Source organism: Carettochelys insculpta, chromosome 27 (genome assembly GCF_033958435.1).
Source record: "Carettochelys insculpta isolate YL-2023 chromosome 27, ASM3395843v1, whole genome shotgun sequence".
Lineage (NCBI taxonomy): Eukaryota > Metazoa > Chordata > Testudines > Carettochelyidae > Carettochelys > Carettochelys insculpta.
In genome coordinates this window covers 15,265,604-15,284,933 of record NC_134163.1, presented here as the reverse complement: position 1 = coordinate 15,284,933, position 19,330 = coordinate 15,265,604, and the positions used below count along the sequence as shown (strand labels likewise).

At 46.0% G+C, this 19,330-nt stretch overlaps 1 protein-coding gene across 1 annotated transcript; it reads right to left on the bottom strand.

Annotated features, from left to right (window-relative positions):
- Positions 1 to 4,547: 4,547 nt before the first annotated feature.
- COPE (COPI coat complex subunit epsilon) lies at positions 4,548 to 19,230 on the bottom strand. Its single transcript, XM_074978519.1, has 10 exons — positions 19,080 to 19,230; positions 18,582 to 18,644; positions 16,675 to 16,775; positions 15,672 to 15,824; positions 14,467 to 14,520; positions 13,681 to 13,762; positions 7,779 to 7,934; positions 6,370 to 6,438; positions 5,422 to 5,496; positions 4,548 to 4,880 (listed from the first exon to the last, which is right to left on the bottom strand). Exons 1-10 carry the CDS (start codon positions 19,203 to 19,205, stop codon positions 4,833 to 4,835), a joined length of 927 nt encoding a protein of 308 aa, XP_074834620.1. The 5' UTR covers positions 19,206 to 19,230; the 3' UTR covers positions 4,548 to 4,832.
- Between the last annotated feature and the right edge of the window lie 100 nt (positions 19,231 to 19,330).

The following is a 19,330-nucleotide window of genomic DNA, read 5'->3' as shown; positions in this document are numbered from 1 at the left end:
TAGACTAGCACCGTCGAAACAAACCAAAATTTCCTACAGACAGAATGGGAAAGTAAAGCACATGTGACATCTGTATGTTGATGTGCTGTTTGATAAGGAAGTAGTTTCTAAGGGGCAGGAAGCCTGGGGGTACAAAAGACAAATCAGATGCCTGAAAGGGGTACAGTAGTGTGGAAAGGCTGAGAATTACTGCTCTGCAGTACCCTTCACCCAAGTGCTTTTGCCACCTCCCACACAGCCAAACACAGCTGCAGGAGAAAGAGGCTGTGTCTCCACTTAGAATGCTGTGGCAGCACTGCAGTGAAACCAGAAGTGGGCAACCAGTAAGTAGGGGGGATGCCTGAGTGGCCCTCCTTCACCTTAGTGGGCTGCAGCAGCACCTGTCCCATGGGGATTCCAGCTGCAGCCCCACGGCCTCCCTGTCTGCCCCTGCTCCTCCCCCACATGCCTCTCACACACTGGGGAACTACAGCCCCCCAGTTATCTACCCCCAGTTGCATTTTCGGTGAACATGAATCAACTGATTTGTGCTCCATCACCCCCCTCTCAGAGCTGGAATGCCTTACACAGCTGATTTGTGGTGTTCCAGCTCTGGGAAGGAAGGGGATGGAGCACAACTCAGGCACTTTGCTCCTCTGAAAGTTCTGGGAGGAAGCGGGAAGGCATAGGAAGTGTGGGCTCTGGTGCCCCAGTGCACAAGCATGTGGGGGAAGGGAACTCAGGTAGGCCCAGTGGGCCGCATGCAGCCCACAGGCTACCCATCACTGGTGTAGACACTGGCAGGCTGGGAGGAATTCGCCCGTGACTAGTTAATGTGTCTCCCCAGAGAGGCAGCAGCTATGTCAATAAATTCTTCCACTGACCTAGCACTGTCCCTAGCAGGGTCAGATTAGCTTAGCTATGTGGTTCAGAGAAGTGGATTTTTCACTTCCCCAAGTGACATAGCTGGATTGACCTAATTTTTCAGTACAGACCTACCCAGAGTGGTTTCATGTCAACAGATTTCAACCCTTCCCTTCAGAACATATTTAGCTCAGATCACTAATGGGCAAGGAAAAGCAGTAAGACCTCCAGCTCGCACCCAGAAAACCCTGTGCTGGAGCAGCCCTGTTTAAAGAGATCACTTCAGTCCCCACAACGGTAACCCCTTTGAGGCTTGGGAAAGCAGTGTTGAGAACCACCCATCCGAGTGATTCAGCAGGCCCACCCTTCAAGTGAAGTGACAGGGGAATTTTAAAAGGTCAAACAGAATGCAAGTACACGGTTGATACATAAACCATGACAATAACCTGGCATTACTGTTTCCTTGGCTAGCTGAGACCAGAACTGACAACAAGGGGAACAGCCAGAAGCAGAAAAAAAAAAAGAGGTCAGTATCAGCACAAGAAGGTGGATGACAAAGCAGTAGCAAGAGCAGTTCCCTTCCAAGATGTGCTCACAGCATAACAGCAAAGGCCAGTGGAAACAGACCGAATGTGCTTATGCAGGACTTGGTGTGCAGAACCCTTGATAAAATATTAAGCATTTAATACTTTTGGAATCAACACACAAAACAGGAAGACTTCCTCTGAGCTTCTGCCTTTCCACAAAGGGTCTCAGTGAGGAGACAGTGTGAGCAGAAGAATGATGTGCATTACTATAAGATGTAGGAGCCAAGTAGGCAACTTAATGCAGAGAAAATGAGGCTTCCACACTTCTTGTGGAAAGCATATGAAACACAGCACAGCTGAAGTGTCTGCACAAGGTACAATTAAGTCACAGCAGAATACAGATTAGCCAGCAAATACACTTGAAGAAATGCAAATGTACATTTAAAGCAGGAGGAAGTTATCTGGCTTCCAAGATGACACAGCCTTTGCTAAATGCACCATTTCAAAACCATTAGAACAATTTCATTTAGCCACCCAGCCAGCTGCTGAGAAGAGAGTTTACATACAAGACAGACAAGGGAAATAAGTCTCATCACCTGCATGTTTAAAACTAAAAGCCACATAACAGTAATCAAATAACCACTCGAGACACTGCAAGGAACCCTGGGGCGCCTTCTTTACCTAACACCCATTACTCTCCTCTCTACCCCTTTACTTGTTTCCTTGCCAAGAAACTTCAATGGCCACTCAATGGGGCCATCTCCAGACATGAGGAGATGCTCTCTTTCCTCCCATGAAATGAGTATGCTGTTCTCCCACCTCTGCAAGGGCTGAACTTGGCCGTGAACAGAAGTGGGTCGCATGCTCTGGGACCCTGGCTGCCCTCACACCCCTCTCACAGGTAACAATTGCCTGCTCCTCCCCATTATCTGACATCACACACAAAGCACTTCGCTGGTCTTCAGTTTGCACCTAAGTAACAGATGCCAAATTTGGTGCTGCTTCTGGATACAGCAGCCATTCCACTACACACGTACATCCTCCTTCAGGGAGTTAAGGGCTCGTTCCTGTCCTGTTCTGTTCCATAGTGGCCCATGCTACCCTGCTTTACAGTGTGCTTCTGCACATGCAGCTAATTTCAGAGGATACGGGCATGTGGCAGTGCCTCAGACTGAGATCAAACTCTACGATGTACCTAAATTCAAAGTTGAGTCAGCACTTTGTCTGCAAAATGGCCATGCAAACAGCTCCGTCTCACCCACAGACCTGCTCCCTGTGCCTTGAAGTCAGTTCAGCTGACTTTACTGACAAATGCAAAGCCAAAGCTTTGTTAACCATGCCAGGCAGGAGGCCAGGCTCAGGTTGAAAATATAACACTGGATGGACAGGGATGCAGTTTTAGCCCCAGCTCCCCCGATCACTCCTGTGCCCTTAGTGTAGTTCTCTCTCTGCCTCAGCTTTCCTGGGCCATCTGTAAAACAACGATACCTCTGAACTCACAGGAATGCTATGAGGCTTAATTTCTGTGTGTTCCTAACGTACCTCATGAACTTCAAGAAAAAGGCTCTGAAGATGGGCGTAGTATTATTAGACTTCACTGACAGGAGGACGAAGCGGGGTCTGCTGTCCCTCATGCATCAAACAAAACAAGCTAAATTCTAGTTACAGGGTTCTTATCACTGTGGTTGAAGGAAGACGAAGCAGAAGGAACCCAGTGGACTTTCCACCGTTGCCTTGCAGACTTGGTGGGTCTGACAAGAAAAGGAATCTTGCTCCTGTCATTTGAGGTCACTGCTTTAATCACAGCCTTGCTTTGAAATGGCTCAGATTTTGTACAAGTGTCCCGTTGATCTCAAAAAACCATCCAGGGCACTTACCTGTGATAAAACAAACTTGTCTTGCCATGTAGACCCCAAAGGACAGCACATTCCCTAATTTTTATACCAACAGTCCCAGCTTCCCCTCTGCCACTTGCTTTTATTGTTTAAACTTTTAAGTCAATTTATCATGGCCCACTGAGTGGGTAACGGCTGCATGGGAAACACAAGCCCCTTTCACATCTCTCACAGACAGCTCCACAAAGAGAACATTCATTCAAGACTGGACCATGAATCACCACCCATTGAAAATGCCTGCTTGCTAAACAGGCCCTGGAAAGGGACAATGAAGTCTTTCAGAGCAATCACAACCGAAGTGGGCACAAAGGAGATGCCAGCCAGAAATGTCTGCAACGCGATGTAGCCTTTGCCAAGGAAGGAAACAGAAAGCTCCAGACATAGTTAAACACTAGAAAAGTCTCAGCTAACGACTCCATAACTGGCCACCGCCCCTTGCTTTTTGAAGCAACAGTTGCTTACATCACAACACAACACATGCAGTAACATTATATGCTGCATAAAATGCACTCTAGATTACAGAGATGTACAATTTTTGGTGTTGCATCATGTCTGCCATATGGTATGTCAGACTGATTGGTTCTCCAGGTTTTAATGAAATGAAGGCAAGTGTGTCTTCACATGTCAGTGGGGCATACACGGAATTAACACATATTGTGTTCTCTGTAAGCTGAGCAATTGAGCAGCCACCAAGGAGAGATTCAGGTGCTGCCCAGCTGATTAGCAGAGTGCCTACAGCTGCCCACATGTGTTGCTACTGGTTTTGCATATACCCACATGCCTTGGTGGACATAATAAAATGTTTTCCACACATGGGTGGAATAAATTACTGGGAACATTGACTGTGATACATACTTTGTTGTGGTAAGTTTCCCCATCTCCATTACAAAAACTTGCTACATTTTACTGCCCTACCTCCAAGTTAGGCCCTTGGCAATCGTTGTAATTTGGGCATAATTATTTTTATTCTGGGGAATCTTCCCTTCCCTCCTAGTTGTAGCATCCCAAGACATCCTGCAAGCAGAGAAACCTGGCTGTCTAACACCAAAGGGTCTTACAGGGAGATGAAGTAGCTGGCAGTGGTGCTGAAGTCCATGGGAGAGCCAGATGTGCAACTTCATGCCCTTGGAAAGAAAGGCGGCAACTCAGGATTCTCCCACGTCCCTAAAGTAGCTGTTAAGAGGAGCAGCAGCGAAAGGAAGAGGAAACACTCCCACTTTATGCATTAGAAATGTTCCCCTTACAGCTAACTCCAGCATGCAAAGTAGAAGGACCACACGGATCCACAAAAGGCTTTATTAGAAGTGTTTAAGGTACAGTGTTGCTGACTCTTGACATGCACTGTATTTTATACAAGGAGTATGGAACCTAGTTAAGTCTCCATGTGTTATATACACGCCTGGCATCGACTTGCTGAGAGCGCATGACTCCGCCACACGGCAACCGATGTCAGACCGACATGCAGAATGAACTCTGTCCACAAAGCCAGGGAGACTTTGTACATCACCCCCAGCTCCCAAGGTACCATAGCCTGGAGCCACAGACTTGTTTTTGCCTCCCTTAGTCCTCATGCGCTGGGGGCATACTGCAGGACTAGCCGATCAAAGTCATTCTCCTATCAAAGAAAGGAAAAAGAGAGACTTGTTTTTAGCTATTGAAAGTTTACTACAACCTTGTTGGCCAGTGGGCTGAAGAAAAGACTCCAGCATCTCTGCTGTGCAACAGAGAGGTGATCTGAGCTTGCAATAACCCTAAACCAGCAGATGCTGACCTCCTTCCATACCATTATCTCTGCACATGCCCCATCTTACACAAGATACGCCTCCCTCCACTTGGGAAGCAGTGGACAGCAATATGGGACAGAGGTCACAAACCAATGATTGGAACCCATCACTGAGAGCTCTTTCAGGCATTCTCCCAGACTCTACTCCTCTGGTTTACACTTGCTCATGTTGTTACACGTGTCTCTACAACCATGAAAGCGAGAAACACACTTTTCAATTGTGAATGAAAGTGTAAAAACCAGAAGATGAGCAGAATTCCCTGAAATCTGGTCAAGATCCACCCTGGGGATCATGACCTATAGTTTAAGAGCCCTGACCCTAAATGATCCACTAGACCAATTCCAAATTCAGATTGAGAAATGAGCTGGTTACCTTTGCCTGGTACTCCTGTATAAATGGGTGACTTCTATGTGCATCTTTCAGTTGTGACAAATAGCGATTGGTAACCTGAGTGGAAGAGATACAAATGAGACTCCAACATTGAGGTTAGAGGAGGAAAAGCCAAACACTTAAACCAGCACTCAAGAGAGGTGATCTTCAGGAGCGCTTTACAGGCTGTAACACTAGTGGAAGAGGAAAGACAGATCATCCCCTTTTGCAGCTGGGGGAGGGCTGGCACCTACTTTTCAGAAGCACTGACCATCAACAGCTCCAGCTGAAATCAGAGAGTACTAGCCAGCTCAGCAGCCTTGAAAATGAGGCCTTAACTTGTGGTGCACAAAGGAGGGGGCAGGCCCTCTCGGGGTGTGTGAAATTTTGTAAGGAGGGCACAGCACAATCAACTGCTGGGGCTCAGGCTCATCCATCTCACTAAAAATGCTGAAATCTGTTACTGTTTTTACGTCTGTGTATTCATAGTTATATATCATTTCATAACGTTTTGACATTCTGCAGACATGTTTTCTTATACATGTCAAAAGTTGGGTTTTTTTCCACATGAACATAATGAAAATGTCTGTTGATTTGAATTATATTAGTAAGGTTGGGGGTGCTGCTACGTGAAGGGAAAAAAGGTGGGGCCTGACATAAAAAGTATGCTCGCCCTTGCCTTAACTGATATGCCAGAAGGGCATATTAAGACTCAGTATTAAAGCTGGGACTGGAAACTTGGAATTCCAGCCTCTCTCATTATCCCATCGTGACCTCCTCTATTATGTAGGAACACAAGGGTTTTAGGCAAGGCTACAATGCTTTGGTGCCTAGCACAGAAGCACGTAAGACCTTGAAACCCAAGCAAGCCTAAGATCTGCAAACCTGCAGCAGCAGCAGCAGCAGCAGCATACCCACCCTGTGAGCCCAGAGAAGCAGAACCAGCCTCACCTCTGGTGGTTTGCCCAGGTGCTGTGACAGGACAACAAAATTGATCAGGGTCTCAGGATGGCTGCTGTCCTGAAAACAAAGGGAAATACATCAGACCAGTTATGCTGCCCCCTTATTACTTTAACCAGATGCAACACCTAGGATGTTTCTGCCACTGGGCTCCACCTTCTGGTGAAGAGTCCACAGACTGCTGTACAGGACAAGACTGAGGTGGTGAGGCATTAGGTCCTAAGAGGGATGTTCCTGGGTGAACATAGCATGGCTAATGAGATTCTAGGACAGGTAATTAAAAGGCAAGAGCCCAGCTACCCAAGGGTATGGCTTGCTCTGAAACGCTCATCCTTGTGAGATGCTATACCAGGGAATCAGCAACCTTTCTGAGATGGAGTGCTGAAATTTGACCTTTTGATCTTTGTGTACAGGCTGAGTGCTGGTGATACTTTTTAAAGTCACTAACAGTCCGACCTACAAGAGCGTCATTAATAACCAGATTAAGATAAGTATCAGCAGGGTAGCCATGTTAATCTGTATCTGCAAAAGCAACATGACGTCCTGTGGCACCTCGTAGAATAAACAGATTTTTTGGAGCATAAGCTTTCGTGGGCAAAAACCCACTTTATCAGATGCATCTGATGAAGCAGATCTTTGTCCACAAAAGCTTATGCTCCAAAAAACCTGTTAGTCTATAAGGTGCCACAGGACTTCTTCTTTTTAAAAGAAGATGCAGAGCATTGCTGTTTGGGTAGTGTTTGACAGCATTTGCCAGTCTTTTATTAATTGACAGGTGGCATGGCTTTAAACAAGCTCATGGCTGCAAGAGGGAGGAGAGACAGGGCTGAGCTCTGGCCTCACATGCTGATGAAAATTGGATCATGTGCCATTCTTGGCACCCGTGCCGGTGGTTGCTGACCCCTGCTATACTCTTATGAGGTGAGATTTACACAAAACCAAGCCAACAAGATCTGAGTGTTACTGACAATGGCATAACATTTTCAAACACACATTTAACAGACCCAACCTACTCAGGGAACAGCAGGGAGGCGGGGGTCTTCTAAACTGGAAGTCATCTGAGAACACAGCAGAGCAACTATGCAGCTAATTGCACTGTAGATTCTAGAGGTTATAGGTATGTGTCAGAGGACAGATACTAGATTCACAATTACAATAGATTTAGACAGAAAACAAGATTTAAAAAACTGAACTAAAAACACTCCCCAAAGTCTAACAGGCTGCAGCCAGACAGCCCTGAGCACAATGACAGATGATGTTAAGGAGCACAGACATACACCTGCATAAAGTTAAATGATGAATGGTCTTGCTACTTTTCTCTTGCCTCTTTCCAGAGTAGTAGATTTGAACCCAAGGTTACATTGATCAAGTTCAAGGTTATATTGCTAAAGAAAGCACACCTTGTCCAGCGCTTCTTGGAGCACACCATCTGCGTCTTCCCACTTGCCCTGTGCCATGTAGCAGGCTGCCTGTCCATTGAGCAGAAGCAAGGTAGATGAGCATTTGTCTGCCATCTCTTGGAAGATGTAATAGGCATCCTGTAATTTCTCCCCACCCTGTGAAGAAATGAGACAGTTCACCAGTAAATTTGCTACAATATGCCAAGGAGGCTGTACGGCTGCTATGGATGAGGGTTTAGACATTGCAAATTACAAGATGCCCCTTGATTAAATACAGGTTGATCAAGTCATTGTTTCCCTTTGATCAACAGCTTACGCGGCATGGTCAAAACAGCTGGAAAGACTGGGAAGCTGGTTCTTCAAGAAAGCAGCATTCACACTTCTTAGGTGGTGTAAACATTTCAGCTTAGTTAGTTACCATGTGGTCAGTTTAAATCATCTTTGACACTGGGCTGCCCAGCTCATTTTTAAAGGGCATAAACTGGGGGTACAGCTACCCTACAAGCAGTGCAGCAGCTAGCTAGCCAAGTTTCTGGCTTGTGAAAACAGATTTTAAATTTTAAAAGAACCATGTCAGATGCTGGTGGTAATAAAGCAAGTGGATTATGAAGGGAGATTTAAGACAAGGAACCAGGATAATATTAGCTGGATTTTCAAAAGGGCATAGTCTTGAAAAGCTCACTATTGTCAGAGGAGGATTCTTCACTGTTCTTACTGGGAATTGAACTCCTGACTATCCGACCCTAAATTATTAGTCTGTAAAATGACTGAGACAAGGGACACAAAAACAGAGCTCAACACTGAGGCCCAAATTAGGACAATTTCACTGTAATAATTTCAGGTTGTTACAAGACTGCCTCTACCATTATTACTGAAGTTTAGGAGATAGTTTTTATTCCTTCCATGCACAGAACATATGGAGAATGATGGTTCACATGGTTTTCCATGCTGAACTGAACTATACTTGAATCTAACTTAGGAATCTCCTAGGAACTCTTTGGTTTCTGTGAGCTGTGATAGGCCCTCAAAGCACCCAAGGTGATGACACCCCCTGAGCCATAAAACCACATGTGCTACTTCCACATTCGTTAGTGTTCCTGCCATGAAGCTTTAAATTTATTTTGCTTTAGCATTCCATTTTACTTGCTTGTGTATTATGTTTGAAAGCCATACCAGTCAACAGAAGTCTCTGTCAGCCAAGTGGAAGTGTATTATACAGGGAAAGCTGTAACTCTAGTCACCCGAGCTAATGGCAAACTCACAAGATTGTCTTGTCGAAGATCAGGGTATTTCCCCTGGTGCAAGACAGGAGGCTGCCAGAGACATGGTTTCATGTTTTAGAGAGATAATTCATTGTGTAAAAGAGTGCAAGGCTATTCTTTGTGCAAAATATTCCACAGGAGTAAGTATGCTTAAGATGGGTCATCAGAACTATAACCAAGTCATTAAAGTAGGCCTTTTTACTCTCCTGTTTGCAAAGAGAAAAATCTTCAATTTTGACCCACACCAAAAGCTCTAGAATTATTCTACTCGAAGCGGATTTCTTCTACAAATATGAGAAATCTTGAACATTTAAACTTTAAGGAAACTATGTATGTGTGGGGACAAGTATCAGAGGGGTACCTCTGTTAGTCTGTATCTGCAAAAACAATGAGAAGTCCTGTGGCAACTTATACACTAACAGATTTATTGGTGCAAAAGCTCCAATAAATGTTAGTCTAAAGGTGCCACAAGCCTTCTTGTTTTTATGTATGTGTGGCACGTGTTTTATACTACTTCTCACTTTGTTTCTCCATTTAAAAACATTTACTTATTCCTTAAAATGATTAAGAGGACCCTCACTTATTTTGCAATATTTATATAAAATTATTTTTGTGTCTATGTTCCAGCAGTCCTCACTCCAACGTGCTGATATCACTGCTACGTGAATAGTTACATGTATGGTTGACATAGGTGGAATCAAATTACTTTGCTATAACTGATTACTAAGATGTGAATGGTTTGATTATAAAAATATTTCGACTGATTCTCCGATAAATAATCTGGCATGCCTAAACAATTTTTAGCAAAAAGAAGGAAGACAAGATCGTCTCTAACGATTATTGTGAACAGAATACCATATTTTCTTTGATGACCATTTTAGTTAAAAGACTAAGACTCATTTAAATTTAAATGAGACTATATAGAAAATAGGAGTATTTGGATTCACCTGAAACAGAGCTCCAACTCCTCCGAAATCATGAATAAATTGCCTAGGGATGTTGTGGATTGGAGATATTTAAGAGCTGGTGAGATAACCATCTATCAGGGATGAGCTAGGTGCCTGGTCCTGGCCTGAGTGCAGGGACTGGACTTGACTTCTTGAGGTCCCTTTCAGTTCTAGTGTTCTATGATTCTATGATGGAACTAAAGGGATCTCTCAAAAAATGAACTGAATAAAGAGTCATAACTAACTTCAAAGATGTTCTGAGAATTTCCTGCCACACAAATGCAATCTCACCACTGAGCTGAAGAATTCCTGCTTCCTTAGGCATGCTTTAGCTAACTGCATGATATGAGCTGAAGATGCAATGGCCTTCATAAGCAAATGTTAAAAGCTTATGAAATGGGACAGCAGTGGATACTGAAATCAGGCCAAGCCTGAAATAAGTGTGACTTCCATCTTCACCAACAGCATAAGTCCCTTTGAACTCAGCCATTTCATCTCAGCTCCATCGGCCTCTCTCATCCAAGCAAACTCACTCTTCCCTTATTAACATGACTTTCATAACTACTAATTGGTAGCATTTGCCTTAAGGGATACCATGATTAAAGACATACATGGTAAAAGTCTCCCTAACTAAGCATGTAGATGTCACCTCTCTGAACTGGCATTGAGGAGACAAATAAAATCTGGCCTAATTAAGTCTTGTTTCTCTAGATCATACCATTTTAGCAAGTTTGCTGACAAAATTACTTGGCTCTCAACACCTCTTTCTCCCACCACATGTGTACTAAGACTGCTTGGAGTTGGGATACTTTCAGAAAGGTTTGCCTTGAGGTTGCCAGGAGACTAACAGTTAACTATAGTCCTGATTACTAAGGTGCACACAAAACAACATGAGAAAATGGTGGGCAGTAATAGCTCCCCAAAAGAAACAGCAGGCAAAACCGAATTCCAAGGCCTTGTTAAGGTCAATGGGAGTTTTTACCTGCTTAGGGTCAACAAGATTTGGTCCATTGTTTTGTTTCTGCTGCTTACAGCTCTCTCCAGTCCCCACATCACACCAGCCTGCTGTGCTCGTGTTACTCTGCCACTCAAGTACCAAGTTTGACACTGAAGCTGGATAAAATGTTATTTATTTTTCGGAAGATGATGCTACATTGTCATAAGCATCTGGCACTATTGTTCTGTCCCACATTTCTGGATTCAGAGGTGACCACCTGGGTCATAGCCATTTAAAGCTGCAGTGAGAGGATCATCACACGCCTGAGCAGGTTGCTGAGGGAGTGGGTGGACTGTGGGATTAGTAATGAGATATGGAGCCTTCTGCTGCTAAGTCAACAGTGTGAATCCAGGGCAGGTCACGAATGGCCCATTTGGTTCGATTCTATTTAGGTGCTTATACCATGCCCCTCACTGTGGTACAGGGTCACCTCCTAGAATACAGGCACCCTGCATCAGCTAACTCTGGACCCCTTTTATTCTCTCATCTCCTCCTGTGGGCTAAACTGAGTCGTTTCACAGAATCATAGAACACTGGAACTGGAAGATACCTCAAGAGATTATCAAGTCCAGTCCCTGCCCCCATGGCAGGACCACCATGAGGGCAGGGAACTGGAACCAATGACCTCTCAAGGTCTCTTTCAGTTTAATGTTGCTGCCTCCTCCTCCTCCCGCCAACGGATGTGCCCGCAGGTCAGGAGCTGCTCTGAGGGAAAATCCAGGTCAAAGTGGCAAGTTTCACAAAGGAACTGGAAAGCTCCCACGTACATGGCCTGCCTGTGTGATATCTGGTCTTGGGCAAGCCCCTGAGGCAGCTCCTTCTGTGGGAGATGGCTCTGCCTCAGGGGCAGGCAATTTGACTGGTCCCAAGCTCAAGGGCTGAGCTCCTGGGAAAGGGGTTCAAACCACTGCGGGTGTTGACATTAAGGATGGAGATTTTAAAAGGGGACCCAAGAGCCACTGCACTAAGCAGCACGCTGCTGGCTGCTAAGAGACCAATATAAAAAGAAAGCCCATGCTCAGCCCAGTTCCTAGTGACTAATGTGCATGTAATGAAATGAAAAAGGCAGAGCTGGTGCCTCTGTTGGTAGCCCCAGAAGACAGGCTGGGATCTAACTGCCCTCCTGCCCACTAAACCAAGGCCTCCTGGTGAGGGTGGAGGTACTCTGCCAGCAGGGATGCTTGCCCTGGCATGGTCCCCAGTTCTCAGATGGAGCAGTTGCATCTAGAAAGGAACTGGGCTCCACAGCACTTGCTGTTCCTTTAAACCTCAGCAAAGCTGGCCTGTTCAGAAGCAGACAAGTGATGGCAGAGTAATTAATTTGCAGTACAAACAGTTCAAAGTGCTGTGCGAAGGAAGGGCGAGCAGAGGCAGGGGTGTCTGCTCCACTGAATGGCTTGTCACAGACTCAGAAGGCATCAAGCTGCTTTCTTTGAATGCACGGCAAGGGGGAAGGAGAGAGGTGAAAGGCAGCTGCCACAGCATAATGTAAACAAATCTGAGTCAGACCCAAAGGGTGTCTGATAAATACCAGCTGCCACCAATCCCACCGAGCCTGTTTCACTGCAAATGGGTTTAACTGGAGCTGTGCTGTATTTACAGAATCAGAAGTAAGTGGAAACACACTTAGACGGAAAGACAAACTATTACATTTTCATCTTACGTCTAACTAGGAGCAGCTCTGAAATACCACGCTGCAGTTTCCCATTTTCCATTATAATCATCTGTGAATTATTCAACTGTTGAGAAACGGGAGCTCGTCTGCGTGCAAGTTAATGATCAAGTGGTACACATGAAAAAGTCCAGCACTCAAAGCAGCCAATTAGTCGAGCTATTCCCTATGCATCTCCAGGGAAAGCTAACTCACACGCTAAAGGAGGAAGTCAAAGGGAAGGAATTACCAAGTACTTCTGCAGAGCAAGGCAAAGGGAGAACCATCAGAAATGGGATGGAGCCATGCAAGTTCTGGGCTCTGCAACTCTGGGTTCTAGCTTCTCTAGGTAAGTGCTTTAGTCTAAGTACGCTGAACAGATCAGCTAGTGCCCACTTGCATCCGCACAGCTCTTGGCCCTCTTGCTATCCCCCAAGCCTCATGGAAGGCTGGACATTTTGCCATGGCCCAAGAAACATTTAAGCCACTCAAACATGCGTGGCTGAACAGCTGGTCAGCAGCAGTGACATACAAAGGCTCACCGTATGGTCCCCGTTCAGCAAGGAACTTAAGCGTGTGCCTCTCCGAAGGCAACAGTGTTGTGTGTGCGCTCAGAGAGGGAAAACTCGCGTGCCAGGAGCGAGGCATGTGTGTAAATTGGGCCCACAGCTGGGGTGGGGAATCTAAGTACCAGCTGTTGAAGCCTGAGGGCGGACTGCAGCTGTGAGAGCACTTGCTTTAGAAGATTACTGGCCTTTCTGAGGCTGATCTTAATGCCTTGCTGCTCGACAGAGTAAATGTATTCATCTCACCTTTGAACACAAACCCATTCTGTTCCACAGCAGCACAGGTGCTCAAATAAAATGCCACTTAGCCCTGTCTGCATCTGTCTGGGCAGCTTCTGTCTACTGCCCACTTTGGCCTTTCCCTTCCAGAAGCTCATGGCACGACTGGGTTCATGCAGTTATGGAAATTCTGAGCATGTGAAGAACATGAGAGTAAAACAGTGCCCGTGGGTTAGCGCATCTTGGCCTACAATACTCACCACAGCCAGATTCACCCAGGCAGTAGCCAGCTGTGTGAGGGTAGCATCCTCATCTTGCTCCTGCATCTTCTTCAGTTCCTTGCTGAGTAAACACAAATGAGAACCACACAACGAGAGACCAATAAACGCCAGTTCGCGCTAAGTTCCACGCGTAAGGCCTGAGATAAGAGAAACAACCCTGCACTGAGCACAGGCCATCCCTTCACTGACACTGTAGCTCAGCAAATTGAGGCTATGGTAGGACCAGAGGCCAGTCAGAGGCACAGTGCCACATGGCTCACTGATCTCTGCAGTTTTGCAGACACCTCCAGAGTATTTTAATCCAGCCCAGAGATAATTCCGCCCCCCCAAAGGAAGATGATCTGGGATCTACAGAAGGTAGTTTTATTTCCTTTTTGGACAACAGTCCACGCAGGCTCTGGAGGATCAATTCTCATTGCACTGATACTGCGGCTTCATCCTAGAACTTGGCTCCTTCATTAGCTGCCCCACAGCTACTCTTCCTTGCAGGTCCCAGCAGCCTGAGGAAGAAGGGTTTGCCACACCATGTGTACACCAGCCAAGGGGGGCTCCTGTCCACCCACCTGTGACCATCAGCCTGCACATCCACATGCAGGATGCTGACCCCAAGGCAGAAACAGAGCTGAGCAATGCCTTCCCATGGGCCTGGGTGGATTGAACTCCCTCGCTACGGGCCCCTCTATGGAGCCACTGACCGGCTGCACACACTGAGAAATTTAACATGCAGCACACAATCCACATGGCACACAGAAGACATAAGCTTACCGGGCCAGATCGAGCCTGTCGAGCTTCAGCAGTATCTGTATCATCATTGCTGTGCTGGAGGGAACAAGCACACATCAGGGTAGCTGTACTCCAGGCCTTAATGCACCCCCTTACAATGCACTTCAGGGACTGAAGTGTTAGGTCCCTGAGAATACAGGTCTTCTACAGGCCAAAGGGCAGCCCCACAGTAGAACTGTTACTCCCCTCTCCTCCCATCAAGGGAGGGCTCTGAGTGCTAGGCTACACCAAATCTGTCTGTTCCTATCCTCACGTCTTCCCAGGTTCCCTCACCAGCACTTCAAAGTGTGTTTGTAGCACGTGTTTTAATCTGCAGAGTCAGATTCCAAGATCCACCTCTGTTATTTAATAAAAGATTTAATTGGGAAAATGTACCACTAGATTGTTGAAATCTAACTCCCCTAGTTGTAGCTCCCCTTCCTAACCAATAAGGAATACGCTGCCAGCAGAGGCCCCTGACCCCAGAATCTTCTCATTGCTCTTGTGCCTTGATCTCCACGATGAAAACTTCACTCAAGTTTCACTCAGCTATTGTGTGTCAAGTGCAACTCAAAGTACCAGTGGAAAATGGTAAATGAAAGGAGGGTTTGCATGGGTACAAAGCATGGAGAGCGCTTGTCCTTTTGGAAGCATACTGCCAAGTGCACAGACACATTGCTAGCAAGTAAGAACAGGTGTTTCATCACCTTGCCCTCTCTGCAAAGAGGCGGCAGTAAAGTAGGCAGTGTTATTTGGGTACAGACAGGACAATCTGCTCCAGGACTCTGAATACTCTAGTGCTGCAGGCATTATAATCGTGGATTTTGTATTTGTCCTGGAGCCTGTGACTTTGTGACCTACATAAGAGGACAGTGTGGCCAACCTCAGGGCAGCCCAAGCAGCTGGCTCCAGGGCCAGCTACTCAGATAAATAAAATGTAGCCTGAACTATAATGCTCTTCTTGCTACCTGAAAACATGCTTGAGATGTAGTATCCTGAAATCCCCTAGCCTCAAGCTGGGTGAACGTGTGTCTTATTCTGGGATGAACACTTGATTACGTGCTATTAACATTTCCAAATCAATCTCTTGGTGGTTTCTACATAACTTTCAACAAGTCAGACTTTGCCTGTTTCTATTACCTTATTTTTCTTGGATCATGGAGCATGGCTTTGCTAACACACTAACCAGATGTCTGAGCTGCACTTACCACTCCAAGCTTTCCCCTTGGTGTAGTGTGCGCAGGGCTGCATCTGGGTTTTGGTCGTGGAAATAGATAGAAGCAGCCATCAGGAGGAAAGTCGTATTGGTCACATCAACACTTTTTGCCATCTTCTTGTCCAAATCAGCAACAATTGCATCCCTGGGAAGAGCAAGTTGGTGAAAGCTTGGGAACAGAGTGTTCAGTTTCTAACCAAGGAAAAGGTTGCTGCCCTCCAGCAAGGGAAGCCCAACAAGTGTTTAAAATCAGCCTTAAAGCCTTAAGAAAAGAGAAATAAATTCATGGCCGCAGTCCAAAATTACCTCAGGGTTTTTTTTACTAAGCCTGGCCAACAATACAACAGGGTAGAAAGGTTTCCTCTCCAATCAAAATCTTTCAGAAATATACTTAATGCCTGAAATCAGCCACCGGAAATGGCAACAAGTACGGTTCATGGCCCTCTCCTGAAGCCAGCTAACCTGATCCTGCAGCCAATGTAATTTTAAAATTGTAAATTAGTGAGCAACTGTTACACAGAAAAAAAAAATCAACTGGGCCAACCAGCAGGAATTACTGTCTGAAACCTGCCCTCCACACCTTTCTATCAACAGAAGATCAGAAGTGATTTATTGAGTGTGAGTATAGGATTATGATCATAGTCACAGATACTTTGCTCCAGAATGTTAAATGTTTATAGATCCATTCTCTGGCTTATTAAAAAACACCAAAACTCTTCACCCTTTTCCACCCACATGTATCAGTTTTTGGTCAATCATATTATGACCTGCTAAATATGGAGCAAGAGATAAAGCCCTAATAAAAATACAAACAGAAGCCTTGATCCTGCAGGACTTCAAGAAAGCCCCTCGCAGGCATAGGATTACATCCAACTGATGATCATCCCAGGATTGGGTCGATATACAACTGTGACCAAGATTATGTTCCCACTAAATGAAGCAAATTCTTTGTTGGGCAGTATTTGCATGTTACTCTACTTCAATGTCACACCTACCTCTGAGTGTCATTTGAAAGATATTCTGCAAACATTCGCACTGCTTGGAGCTCAGGGCAAGCACTGGCTTTGATTTCATCCAGAACAACACCATATTTTTTCTATTGAGGGCAGACAGAGAGAGGCAGTGTATACTAATGTAAAAATAGAAAAAAACTGTACTCTATGGCTGTGTCTGCACTACCACCCTCCTTCGAAGGAAGGATGATAATTAGGGCATTGGGAGTTTCCTAATGATGTGAAATTTTGAGGAGTAAAGGGACTTCGAAGATGCCCCAGCACCATGAAGTACCAGTGGGTGAGCCGTGGCTAGACGCAAGCTGGTACTATGAAGTTTAAAGTTGCCGCGAGGGGGAATTACTTAATGAAGTGCTGTGTATGCAGCACAGCACTTCGTTAGTAAACTCCCAACACCCTAATTACCATCCTTCCTTTGAAGGAGGGTAGTAGTGTAGACAAGCCCTATAAGTTATAAACTACAGTAGTAAAGCAAGAACATTGGAAATAACCAATAGTCGCTCTAATATTTCCCATCCATGGGCAGAATACTTTTATGTGCCCCAAGAAATGTGCAAAAACGCACCACCAACAGAAATAAAAAACTTAGCCGGGGCACTCTGCTAATCAGCTGAGCAGTATTTGAATCTCTCCTGAGTGGCCACACAAGTGCCCAGCTTACAGAGAACACTGGAAATATTTGTTCATGATCTCCCACAAAAACCATTAAAAATAAATGAGTGATATTTAGGACTTCCATAACACTTCATGTGTAAGATTAACCCCATATGCCACTATTGCAGTGAGGAGGTATATGGGGGCACAGGCTGGGACAACGGACCCCCTAGGTAACAGCAAGCCAGTATGGCATATTGGTAAGAAAGTGGTCAAAGCACTGAATATAAATCAGTAAAAAGGTTAGGTTAAACTGCAACAATAACCCAACAGATTTATGACTTGAATTAAATATAGCTCTCAGTCTCTAGACATAAAACGTTCCTCCTTTAGTTTTCACGCTGTAGGTGGAAGAAATTCACATGACTCTGAACATTGGCTTTTGAGTGCGATCATGGTAACCGATTGCTTTACGCAATTTACAGTAAATGAAAAAAACGCCACCTAAGAAGATACATGTTCAACAGACTTGAACAGGTCAATGTGCAGCACATTCTTCCCAAGGCCTGGCAGAAAGAGAGCAAGGAGAGCAGCATGATCAGTGGTATGGGCCAATACAGGAGTTTCTAGGAAACTAAGTTAAAGCTTTTATTCCAATATTAAAATTTTACTTCAACATATTGGTAGTAGCTTTAAGGGCATGTCTAAACAGCTACTCTTAAAGGATTACCATGTCAATGCTTTTATGGGGCTGGGTACCCGCTGCTCCAACACTAGAAGAGAGTTCTTGCAGCACAAAATAAAACCACCTCCATGAGGGGAATAGCTGCCAGCACCATAGCACTGTCTACACAGCTATTTTATAGCACTTAAAACTTGCATCAGTTGGGGACAGGGGGTGTTTTTTCACACCCCTGGGCAAGGAAAGTTTTAGCATTGTAAGTGGAAGTATAAACTAGCTCTCTGTATCAAAATCATCCAAAAGCATCCATGCAGTATGTGCGAGTAGAGGTAAGGAGGGGGACTGCAATATGATCAAACCAATAAGAAATTTAAGCTATTTTCACCCCTGGATTACCCCTATGTCAAAGACAGGGAAATACAAGCCAGAAAGGTCTAGCCATTTCACGACGGGCTCATCGCCCTGTTAATCTGGATGGAGATGATAGGTCCCATGGTGGTAGGAGGAAATGGTATCAGATACCAAGTCAGAAGTGTGGATTTGAACTCATCACTCCCAGCTACAGTCCTGTGCTCAGACTAGAGCCCCTTCCATGCACAGCGCATGATCTCACCTGGGCAATATGGGCTCGGTATAAGAAGACATCCCGTTCCACCTCTCTTTCCGGACTGGATGGCTAAAGGGGCAAGAAAAGGGGGAGACAGGGATTCATTATCCAGCACTACCGGCCTCCTGAAACAATGACATAGTCCTGCGTACGAACCACAGCCAGGAAGCGAGACCTACGCCTGGGTGGGGAAGAAGGACCCACCGCGGTCAGTGTGCAGGGAAGAGGTGGGGGTGCAGATGGAACCCCTGTAAGAACAGCAAGTGGGGAAAGAGGCTCCCGCCTCCCGGGGCAAGTGGCACATGGGTGGGGCGAGCGGAGCTGAGGCAACGGGGGAGGGAAACACCCCTACAGGGAAGGCCGGGGGTGAGGCTACGGGGGGAGGGGAGAACCCCCCGAGATGGGCAGAGCGGGGGGGGGCCACCCCACGAGGCAGAGTGAGGCAATGGGGGTGGGGCGGAGAGGGGGGTGAGAACAGCCGCCGCCGCCCAGCGCAGCCCTCACCTTGACCCGCTGCGCCTCTTTGATAGCGGCCTGGTAGGCGCCGATGTAGAAATTGTTCTTGACATCGAAGAGCTCGTCCGCCTCCCCCCCCTGCCCGGCCGAGCCCTGAACAGCCGCAGCCGCCATGTTCCCCAGACCCCGACACGTCTGCGGAAGCAACCCGCGCGCACAGGACGCTGGGAGTTGTAGTTTCCGGCGCACTCTGTAGGCGAAATAATGGGAGGACCCCCCGGCGAAAGCGGGCGAGGGAG